Source organism: Artemia franciscana, chromosome 5, assembly GCF_032884065.1.
Source record: "Artemia franciscana chromosome 5, ASM3288406v1, whole genome shotgun sequence".
NCBI lineage: Eukaryota > Metazoa > Arthropoda > Branchiopoda > Anostraca > Artemiidae > Artemia > Artemia franciscana.
Genome location: NC_088867.1, coordinates 41334860 through 41347129, shown reverse-complemented (window position 1 = coordinate 41347129; position 12270 = coordinate 41334860). Strand labels below are relative to the sequence as shown.

Below are 12270 nucleotides of genomic sequence, written 5' to 3'. Positions count from 1 at the left end.
AACGTCCAGAAAATAAATAAAAAAAAACAAGTTTTTTTAAATGAAAATAAGGAGCGACATTAAAACTTGAAATTACTCCGTATATGAAAGGGGCTTTTCCTCTTCAACGCCCCGCTCTTTACGCTAAAGTTTTTTACTGTTTTAAGAAGTAGTCATGAGAAAGAGTCATACTTTAGCGTAAAGAGCGAGGCGTTGAAGAGGAAAAGCCCCTTTCATATACGGAGTAATTTCTGTTCGTTTTAAGTTTTAATGTCGCTCCTTACTTTCATTTAAAAAAACTTGTTTTTTTATTCAATCTATACTTCAAATCCCTATTTGTGCATCACCTATTTCTATTTACATACCGATTTCATTCCATTTCGTAAAATTTCATACCTATGGAATTTTTTTCCTATCTACTTTAGTTCATTTTCCATTTTTTCTTTAATGACTAGTAATACCAGTGGTTTTTTTTTCAACATAAATTACCTTAAACTTTTAGTTCAAAACTGAAATTCCCGTCCCGATGCAATTTGCCCCTCATGAAGATTAAACACACATTCTCGATAAAAAAAATCTTGTCAATTTCAAAGCTCAGCTTTTAGGGTACTGAGTAATGATATGGAAAAGACGAGAAAAGGTTAAGGCTAAATAAGCTGAATGTAAATCACAGCACATCGGGTTTCGTTGTCTGGCGCAGATAACCTACATATTACCCCAGGTTGCAAGAGCTTACAGTAGGAGACTCGACAACAAGAAGTAAGAAGTCAGTGAAATACCTAGGTGTAATAATTGCTGAAGCATTAAGTTTTTCAGAGCATGTACAGTGTACATCGTCGAAAGCAGCAAGGAATACAGGTATGATAAGGAAGCTAAAGTATCAGTTTCCAGAGAAAGTTTCGTGCCTTTTATATTTTTCACTAGTCCATCCTTATTTACTATGATGTCGTTCTGTTTGGTCTGGAACGTTTTATGTTCACCTGAAACCTTAGCGTGTTTTCCAAAATTCATCTGTGCGTGCTAGACGGGCCTCATTTAGAAATATTTATCCACGAACCTATATTTTACCGTTTTTAGGGCTATGCGTATTTTACAAGCTTCAACTAATGTATGCTATTATTAATAATATTGCTGCAATGTGTCTTGGCCTTATGTTTGAGACAGCTGCTGAAGTTTATGGGCATCTAACGAGACAGGTTGATATGTATAGAAGGCCGATTAGAGTATTTACGAAGTCTGCTTTCTCTACTCGTCATACTTCTCCGGTGCTGTGGTCTCAGACGCAATCTTCTATTAGGGATTTAGTTAAAAGGCCTGGCTTCCGTGAGCAGTTAAGACGCCATTGCTTGCAGGTTTATGGATTGTATTTTTTTTCTTAAGTAGTTCTTTATGTTTATTAAATAAAAAACAAGCTTTTTTAACTGCAAGTAAGGAGCGACATTAAAACTTAAAACGAACAGAAATTATTTTGTATATGAAAGGGGCTGTCACCTCCTCAACGCCCCACTCTTTACGCTAAGGTTTGACTCTTTCTCCCAGCTCTACTTTTTAAGACAGTAAAAAACCTTTGACCGGTTCAATAACACAGAGGTGGATTTAAACCGTCTCGTGAAACAGTAAGTTCTGAAGTTTTCTTGTATCAAAATCCCGACAATATGAATACAATAGTGTCAAATTATTTATTGTGGTGATATTGGCATTGTAGGTGGCTAAGTTCTCTTTTCTCTCAGCTATTTGTTTTTTCTACCTCCCCCATGCTTTTACAAGGAGGTAGTAAAATGTTCTTTCTATGTTAACTCTGTTTCTTAATAAATTCTTACCCAATCGAAAAAATAACATCTAAGTCCACTAATAAGAAAATAACAACTTTATCCTATTTGCAAATATTAAAGGCAGAGTTACATCATATCAATAGTGATTGGTTGATACACATATTATTTACATGTTCAAATAAGATAACAAAAGCGTTGGTAAAAATGAACACAAAATACTCCCAATGGTACAGTCAAATTAGATTATTTGGGAATACTGTATATTCCTTAACATTTGATTTCAAGCAAATTCCATAAACACGAAATCTCAGCTCGAGGATATCTTGTCCACTTGCAAACGATACTCTCCAACCAATAACAGCTGGTCATCAATTTCCCATCCCACAGATTCCAGCTTAGAGACGAAATCCTCAGGGTGCACACCAATGTTTTTCGTTGTAGCAAGATAATAAGCTTGAATGGTATGTTTTGCATTACTTTTATTGCTTAAAAAAATAGCAGTTTGCTTTTTATTTTTATTTTCAATAAGCGCAAATAGTTCACTCTGAATTCCTTCAAGCTCCTTTAAGTATCCATACTTGCTAACTGAAGGAGCGACAATTATATCTTTACCAAACATGTGTCTTTCTCTCCCACAGCTCAAATTGAACAACAACTCATTTCTGTTTGCTAAGTCAACACAAGGCACTTGTCCATTTCTAGAAAACTGTTCAATAATGTAGTTCAGCCTGTGGCGATTCAGGCGAGGAATACACAAAGAGGATACTGCTTTATAATTGGCATACACATGAAAAACAGAAAGAAGAATAAAAAAAGTGAGAGTCATAGTTGTAGATGAAACCATAATAGGAAGAAGGAGGAGGTTTACAACTAACGCAAATAGGTTTACAAGTGTCTCCTGGCTACCATCTTTTGCAGCTACGTCTGCAAAATTCCCTTTCTGTGCTTGATGATAAGTGAGAGCAGTCCGGGTAGCCCCACCAGCCACACCGACGATAGCTTTACAGATTCCAGCAATGCAGAATATTAAAAACATGTAATTTGGCATTAGCATGGGTGAAACAATTTCAAATCCCATAGCAACGTCATTCAGAATATCAGCAAAAAGACGCCATTGCTTACAATTTGCATCAAGTTGACTTCCAATCAAAGCAGAGAAAGATATGCGACCAATCATTGATGCACCATCTCTAATTAGCCAGGTCAAGGTGGCACCAAGAACTGTAGCTTCTGCATTTCCAACACCAACACCAGTTAAAACAGCTTTTGTTGCCAACGCCCCATTTAAGCTGCTAAATAAAGCTTGAAAACTATCCCATATTTGGTACTGCACATAGTCTTTACTGACTGATTCTGGAAAACCTTCTGGCAAAAAAATATCAACAAAAAACTGAAACAGATTGGGACGAGGAGCACAATTGCGAGAATATTTTGCACCATCCGATGACAGTTCTAGACATCTTCTCTCTCCTTTGTATTCGATAATGACTCCTGACATGATTGATCTTAAAAAAAGGATGAATAAGTTATTCCACTCAATTCTTAAGACAAGAATAGTTACAGTTCAGATATTTCTATTTTTCACTTTTTGGTATTAGAAACTAATACTTCCAAATATTAAAATCTAAATTTTAGAAATATAACTTTAAAACTAATCTTTAAAACTAAAATTAATAACTAAAAATTTGAAAGTGAATTTTAAAATTAAAACTTTAAAACTGAAACTTCCCAACATAAATCTTAACTTCTAAAAACTACAATTTTAAAACTAAAACTTTAATCCTTAAAAATAAAACAAAGAATGGAAATAAGTGTTTTTGGCTAAAATTGTAAGGGTTAGATGGACGTATTTACCCGCGCAGGAATTAAGGCTAATGGCATTATTTTCTAGAAATAAAGTTAAAAAGCGGAAGTTCATAGATTTTAATTATTTAAATTTGAAATTCAAACAAATAAATTAACAAGGCAGTCAACCTAAATTACCTTGCAGTCAACCTGCATCTAAATGATTAAAAAAGCTGTAAAGTTAGAACTCCAAAATTCTGCAATTATAACCTGTATTGTCTGTTCTAGGTGTATTACCTTTCTTGTTAGGATGAGCAAAACACTAATATTTGAAAAAAAGAACGAAGTCTTTTCTTGCAAAAATGAAATAGTGAAAATTTAGAAATTTTTACCATGGTAAAGGTTTTTAACAATGAAATTCAAAGAGAAAGCTGTACGAACGCCCGGTGGGTTTAATCTCAGCTTGCTAGTAAGGCACCCACAGTTCGAACCCAGATGTAACGGCGTGGAGGAGGGGGCCTGTCTTCCTAATTTTATTTGTCTTGTTGACTTACTGGAAAACCTTTCAATATTCATAGTTTTTACCGACTTGTTTGAGTTACTTCTTAGTTTCCTTAACCCCTTCTGATTTTCATTTTCCCTTCCGAGTTTTTTTTTTTAATTTCTCTTAGCTTCCTTTAGACTCAGACAAATTTCATAGTTCTCCCAAATTTCTTAATTCTCTGAAACTTTTTACTCTTCTTTTAGTATCAGTAAGTTTATTCAAAAGCATTTCTTTGCTTCGTTTTGACCCTCCCAACTCTGTATCGTTCCTTTGAACTGAGTTAAGTCTTTGTCCTTGAATATAGAACTATTTTTATAATTTTTACCCAATTAATTTAGTTTCTTCTGTATTTCTTTAAACATGTCTGATTTTTTTTTCTTTTGAAGTTCCTTTAGTTGCTCTGAGCTTCGTTTAGACCCTGGTAAATTTAATAGACCTCCCCTTTAGTCTCTTTGACTTCTTCTAGTCCTTTTTTTTTACCGTCCCAGCTTTGTTTGGATCCTTTAGCTCAGTTTAGTGGCTTCCAACAGTATTTATCCCTTCCAATTTCATTTAGTCCAAGATACTCTGAACTCAGTTTTGTGGCTTCTTGAATTCTAACACGTAAAATCCTGAATTCAGTATTTAAGGCGGTAGCCAACAGACCCGAAAGCCTTTCCTTAAAAAAAAACTTGTCACTTCTAGGACCTCTAAATTTTCTGATTGCATACACACTACCTGCTAAACCCCTCTCCCACTAACATTAATTACAACTAAATAAAGATAAAAGAAATGTGAAACTCCATGCTGACACATAAAGTAGATTAAAAGGGCATGGCCTCCGCACAGACTGTTTATATGGCAAAACGAAACCTTTTTTAAAAAAGCTAAAACTTTAAATCATATGTTAAAGGGACAATCTAACATCACAAAACAACAGTCTTATATAGAAGGCCCCCAAAGAAATGCAATATTAAGTTTATGCATGCCAATCTGAATAATCGGAGGTTGGAGTAAGGGGACAGTGCTCAAGAGGGTCAGACATACCCACCCATTTGCTCCAAAGAATTGCTTCTGACTCTTTGCCCAGACTGTTTTCATAGACTTGTTAGGTTTATTGTAAACATCTCGTTTCTTCCCAATTTCTTTGTTGTGTACAGAGCTTCATCACTGCTATAATAGTGATGTTCTATCATATTTTAAATTTAGTTTGATTCAGTGACATCTTTCAATTCAAGTACAAGAATTGTGACATGGGGGTAAAAGTCACCATAAACCCCCTAGATGATTCAACAAATAGAGGAAATATCTCTTATGGAAAATACCTTGGAAATAGTGACATATTTTAAAAGTAGCTGAAAAAAACACAAACCTGCTTTATAAGCAGTTGAAACCTGGATATTTAAAGATTTTACAACATGACTGAAGATCCAAGAATTTCAAAAACACACGCCACAAGTAAACCATATAATAAAGTAGGGAAAACCATAATTCAATTCCATGACCCAATAAGGCCATACTTTATTGCAGTACACCAACTAGGGAAAATTGGTTGCTTTATAGAAGTTTCCCCGGGACCATAACTTCTTTTCCTACTATCATGCTTGCCAAATGCATGGCAACCTAATAAAGAACAAAGCCCACTCCGATGTCACCAAAAATTTTAAACGCGATTTGAAAAAACTTTCAAGTTAGGAAAAATCCCGAGTTTGAAGCTGATTCTGGAACATTAACTTTTATTTATGTTTTGGTAATTTTATTTATGGTAAAAATGTATTTCAAAAACAAATTTATAGAAATTTTCAAAACAAGCCTTAAAAATGGTGTCAGGTCAAAATGAAAACCATACTACTGGAATCTTCATAGCTAAAAACATCATAGAGAATATATACATCCCCTGACTCATATTGATCTTAAACAACAAGGTGAATCACCATTTTAGAAGGGTAGCAATGATCATAAAACATCATGGAGAGATTATTCAGGGCTCATTACAAAGAACATTGATAAATCTACTGTCTTTTTTAAGTAACAAAAGAAAATATTAAAATAAAATGCAATTTGATTTAATGTACGTTTCTTTGGTCATCTGGATCAGTTGACATTAGAGGGGGAAACCTAAAATCTTGGAAAATGCTTAGAATGGAGGGATCGGGATGAAACTTAGTGGGAAAAGTAAGCACAAGTCCTAGATACAAGATTGACATAAACAAAATGAAATCACTCTCTTTTGGGGAGTTGGGGGAGGGTTAATTCTGAAAATTTTAGAAAAAATGAGGTATTTTTAACTTACGAAGGAGTGATTGGATCTTGAATTTCATTGGATGAAATTCCATATTTAGAAGGACCTCGTAACTCAGATCTCATCTTTTAAATCCCGACCGGATCCAGTTTTATTGGGGGGATTTAGGGCGGGTGGACCTGAAATCTTGGAAAACGCAAGAGTGGAGTGATCAGGATGAAACTTGGTGGGAAGAATAAGCACAAGTCCTAAATACGCGATTGACATAACCGAAATGGATTCGCTCTCTTGGGGGGAGTTGGAGGGGGTGTTAATTCGGAAAAATTACAAAAATTGAGGTATTTTTAACTTAAGAGCGGGTGACCATTTGTGAGGTATTTTCAAATTTGATATTAAGAAGGAACTCATGTCTCAGATCTCTTATATTAAACCCTGACCAGTTCTGGTGACATTGGGGGAGAGTTGGAGGGGGAAATCGGAAATCTTGGAAAACGATTAGAGTGGAAAGATTGGGATGAAACTTGGTGGGTAGAATAAGCAGATGTCGTATATACGTGATTGACGAAACCGGACTGGATTCACTCTCTTTGGGGTAGTCAGGGGGGTCCAGTTCTTTGGCGAGTTTGGTACTTCTGGACGTGCTCAGACAATGAAAATTTGTAGGCGTGTCAGGGACCTGCACAAATTGACTTGATAAAGTTTATTTCACCAATTCAACAATCTGGGGAGGGTGAAGGGAGAAGAAAAATTAGAAAAACGAGGTACTTTCAATTTGCGAGTGGGTGATCGGATCTTAATGAATTTTGATATTTAAAAAGGGCCTTTTGTCTCAGAGCTCTTATTTTAAATGCCGACCGGCATTAAGCCTCTGATTTTTCTTTTAAATTAATCTATTGATTCTTATAATTTTGCTAGAGCTCATGCCATATAAGCTCTTGGCTCTTCTGACCTCTTCACAAGTGTCATATGAGCTCTTAGCTCTTGTTTTATTCCTTTTTTGTCAGAAGATTTTCGACTTAATCTCATGGTTTTTGCCACTTCATGGTGTGAAAACTACTGATTAAAGTCGATAGGTTGCAACTTCTGCTAGTATATCTTGTGTTCTAGTATATTTAAATGTGTGCTTGCGTCGTGCCTGCGTCCTCTTAAAAGTTCTGTTTTTTACTATAATATTGGTGTGTCTTCTTTTGCATATGCAGACGACGTTCTTCTTGTTGCCCAGACTCGCCGTGGATTGCTTTCCAATTTTACCATATTAACCAATGAACTATCTAAGATTGGACTGTCAGTTAATGAGTCTAAATGCAAGTTTATTTGTTTTAATAGCCCTTATGCGGTCGCTCCATTTGTTGCTGGGACAGTAATTCTGCCATGTTCTTCTTTAGTTAGTTAGCTTGATCTGTGTTTTGGTCCAACACTTTCCACTACCTTTTCATCTTTAGTGAATCAAGCCGTGAAAAACCTACACGTCCTTTACGAAAAAATATCCCCAAACAAAAGCCGTTACAACCACAACGGTTTGTGCATGATTTATAACGCTTATTGCGCCCCTGTGCTTTTGTTTTTATCAGGCATGGCTCATCTGTTTCGTAAGAAAAATCGTCATACTCTACGTGCGGCTTATTTCAGATATTACAAATTCCTCCTCCGGCTTCCTAGATGGCACCAAAACAGAAAAATAATTGCTCGATTCGGTTTAATAGATATGCCTTCTTGGATTTGGTTTTCCAATGATGATTTATGTAAAAAACTATCTACTTTATCCATGTTTACAACCCTATGCAGCCTTTTTTCCATATTCATACTGGTTAGTTAGTCCACGTTGTTTTTTGTTAGTTTGAATTTTTTCTTGATATTTATTGTTTTTGTTTATTTATAATACTCCTTACTTTGTGTTTTTTTATACTTTTACGGATGGTAAAGTTCATTCTGCAGTTTGACCAGCCGTATGGAATGCGTCTGAATCAGCGGGCTTGCTGCAGGCCCGTGATTTTATAATATATGTTAGTAGGGAGTTTTACCGACCATCTGAATTGACTACACAACATGCAGCTTGCTTGAGTGAAAACCAGCCAAAGGATATAGATGTCATATAGTTTCATAGCATGTCTGAAATTTAACTTTAAAACTTGAGGCAGTTTCTTTATAAAGGTGCTGAGGGCAAGACATGTCATCAAAGTTTGAATCAAGACTTCATTTTCATACTCTTCTTTTCTTTCAGCACGCTGAGAGCCAGCAACCTTCAGCTAGCTGCCAACAGTGTAGATTTTTGCTGCTCCTTTTTGTTGAGCTTTGATTTCTCTTTTTAAAAAAATCTGCAACTGACTCACTTGGCTCCTTACTTTTAAATTTGAGCTTTTTTTCTATTTTCAATATTTTTTCCACCATTCCGACAGGTTTCAGAATAACCCTGTATTTTTTCAAACGTCCCAGATTTGACTAAATACTAATCGCCAGAAATTCAACTCTATGTGCACTGTATTAATCCTGTCATGTGATCTGTCTGATCCAATCAGAAGTTTTTCAACTGCACTTAATTGATTTGATGGTCTTTTCCTTTCAAGCCATTCTGTTGAAAAATGGTTGAGATTATTTTTTGGAGTTTGTTGGGTGTCTACCAGCCAAGCAAGGAAAAAAAAATATTTTCAATATTTTTTTTTTATCATTCCCACATGTTTCAGAATAACCATGTATTTTTTCAAGTGTGCCAGATTTGATTGAACACTAATCACCAGACCTTCAACCCTACGTGCACTGTGTTAATCCTGTCATGTGCTCTGTCTGATCTAATCAGGAGTTTTTTGACTGCACTTAATTGTTTTGAAAGTCTTTTACTTTCAAGTCATTGTGTTCAAAATTGGTTCAGATTATTTTTTGGACTTTGTTGGGTTTGTACCAGCCAAACAATGGAAAACAATACTTTCAATAATTTTTCCATCATTCCCATATGTTTCAGAATAACCCAGTATTTTTTCAAACGTGCCAGATTTGATTGAACACTAATTGTCAGAAGTTCAACTCTATGTGCACTGTGTTAATCCTGTTGTGTGATATGTCTGATCCAATCAAGAGTTTCGTGACTGCACTTAATTGTTTTGATAGTCTTTTCCTTTCAAGCCATTGTGTTGAAAATTGGTTAAGATTTTTCTTGGACTTCATTGGGTGTGTACCAGCCAAACAAGGGAAATGGTTAAAAACAATATAACGGAAATTCTGGTTTTTGATTAAGATTTCCAAGAGAGGAATGACAGGGGACATTCTATAGGCAAGGGAAGGGGCTAAGAAGCCTTCAGAATGGCTTTTAAAAAAGGTAGCATGGGCTTGATATCAGAAATATATACATATATATATATATATATATATATATATATATATATATATATATATATATATATATATATATATATATATATATATATATATATATATATATATATATAGAATATATACTTGAAGTAATACTTAAGTACAATTTTGGCAAGTACTTGATATTTGATACTTAAATAAGAATTTGCAAAGTACTTATTACTTGATATTTAAGTAAAAAACAATGAGTACTTAATGACTCCTAGATCACATTATACATCTTGCAAAAATTTACAGTACATTAATCTATTATCATTTGTACTTATCTTTGGACTCAAACGAGAAGCTAAAACAGAATACATCATGTTTAAATGCATAACTAAGGACAGCTATATTTGTATTTGCCTGTTCTTCAAAGTGGACCACCACTGGACAATCTTGCTTAACTCTAGTTAAGAATCAACCATAGTAGTTCTCAACAAATTCTTAACAAACTTAAGCTTCTTAAATGTTTTTTTGGCACCAGCAACTGCAATAGCTGTTGCAGCCAATTTGTAAAGGCAATAGCTTGCTTAAGCTTATGTTGCCAGAAATTTTCTTCATGTGAGACTTTTCTGAAACAAATAACACCATGTTAAAACTGAAACAAAACTTCTGCAACTGAAACCCAATTTTAAAGGAGGCTGATGTAAGGAGCTAAATGGCTGAAAATTGATAAGGAAAACTCTGAGATTATCTCACATCATTGCAGTCAACCTTTCAAGCAGGATTCTAAAATGTTGTCTATAGAAGTGATAAATTGACATCTCAGCTTGACTCTGAGCTTGGCTGTCAAAACAAGATTGTCCAAGTTATTGACAAATCTTGATAAATCTGATTGAAATGTCTCAACTTGAATGAACTATCCCACTGTTTCCAAAATTGCTCCTGTCCTACATAAGAAATTCTGGGCACACTGCCAAGTCTTGCTGGTCCTTCTCAAGTTTTGTATTCACCTCAACCTTGTATTGTAACCATATTTTTTCACTACCCTGTATACACTTGCTTTGAAAGGATCTTGTGGGGCTCCTTCTCTTTGAATTCTAATTACTTTTCCACTGTATTTAGAAATTTCTTGCCTTATTTTCCCCTTGGAGTCAAAGTTTGACCAATGCTCCATGTGCATATCCTTGTGTTTTGCTTTTGGTATGTTCATTATATCTTGTAATGCTTTAATTACTTTTCCACTGTTTACAGAAATTTCTTGCCTTTTTTAAATCACATATTAACAAAAAGCTGATTTTCTTATAATTCTAAAAATATAACTTTTATTGCTTGATGTTTATTATAGGCTAAATCACAAATATTAAATATATTTTTTCATTTCAATTGCTTGTGAAGAAAAGATCATTATTTACTCTGACAAATTTCACCAAGAAGGCAGATAAAAATTTCACAAAGAAGGCAGATAAAAGGCAGGGGTTTTGCTACTACCCCACATTGCATCATTGTGTAATAAAATAGGGTGATCTGAAAAACATCTCTATTTTTCCAGATTGCCAAAGAAAAGTGGTCTTTCCCAAAGAGGTCTTTTTCCAAATTTTAAACTGTTGGCTACATTGGGCTGTTTTGAGCCCCTTCAAGGGCTCAAAATACAACTTCCCCCCTCAACCAATTATTTAATTTTGAGATAGCACAACAGTACAGGAAGTTCAGCAGTACCAGAAAATTTGGAAACTTGGCAGTACCTTCCTAGTGTATGGTTTTGACCCTAGGTTCATTAGTGGAAGTTTCATGTTTTAACCTAACCCCTTCCCTAGATACTGAAAAGTAGCTAAACAAGAATTTTACAAACATCAATTGATAAATTCACTTCATCCTAGTTGGATCAGCCTATGTAAAAATTAAAACATTTAAACTAGCCTAGAACCAAAAGCATAAGGGGCAAAGTGTTAGGCCAACTCAAAATACAACTTGTTATAACAGTAACCATGTTAGCCTGGTAGGATATGCCAAGGTACACCTATGCGAATTATTAGGAACAACTCTTTAAATATGTAAATAGATCAAAACGTTCCTCTTTTTTAATTTTTTATGCAAGATCCTAGCAAAAACCATCCATTCTACCATTTGCCGGGTGTCCTGAGTGTAATAAGCGTTGCCAATAAAATTAAAAAAAAACCGGTGAAAATAAAATTCACTAGGTTATTGAAAAAAAAAACATTAAATCAGCATACAAATCGCTATGATTTTTGCCTTTCCTTTTCAGCAGTATTGGTGTAAAGGCGTTTTCTCTAAACTTTTGCATCTATATAGGCACAATCTGAAATGAGTAGGTGAAAAATATCTAGCTTTCCGTTCTCGGCTTTATGGTGTAAAGTCGTTCTACTGCGACGATTTTTCCGCATCTATATTGGCATAATTTGAAATGAGTAGGTGAAAAATATCTAGCTTTCCATTCTCAGAAGTATGGTATAAAGGCGTTCTATCCCAGCATTTTTTTGCTAATAATGCTAACTACTTAAAACTAATAAGGACCTGGTTCACTTATTCAGGTAGCATAATGCAAAGGAGTGTAATAGAATTAAACATCTTACATTAGGGTTTATACCATTATTTAAATGGTATTTCAGCTCTCCAATATCATTTTTTAATACAGCTTTATGCAAAAAAATAAAACTTTT

General features: G+C 34.6%; 1 protein-coding gene across 5 annotated transcripts; it reads right to left on the bottom strand.

Annotated features, from left to right (window-relative positions):
* Positions 1-1897: 1897 nt before the first annotated feature.
* LOC136027420 (RUS family member 1-like) lies at positions 1898-11767 on the bottom strand. 5 transcript variants are annotated; one of them, XM_065704669.1, is made up of 2 exons: positions 11714-11767; positions 1898-3256 (listed from the first exon to the last, which is right to left on the bottom strand). In XM_065704669.1, exon 2 carries the CDS (start codon positions 3247-3249, stop codon positions 2059-2061), a length of 1191 nt encoding a protein of 396 aa, XP_065560741.1. In that variant the 5' UTR covers positions 3250-3256; positions 11714-11767; the 3' UTR covers positions 1898-2058. The 5 variants fall into 5 exon arrangements, with proteins under 5 accessions (XP_065560741.1, XP_065560740.1, XP_065560743.1 ...); XM_065704668.1 differs by lacking the exon at positions 11714-11767 and adding an exon at positions 11577-11704; XM_065704671.1 differs by lacking the exon at positions 11714-11767 and adding an exon at positions 11561-11583.
* Positions 11768-12270: the final 503 nt, after the last annotated feature.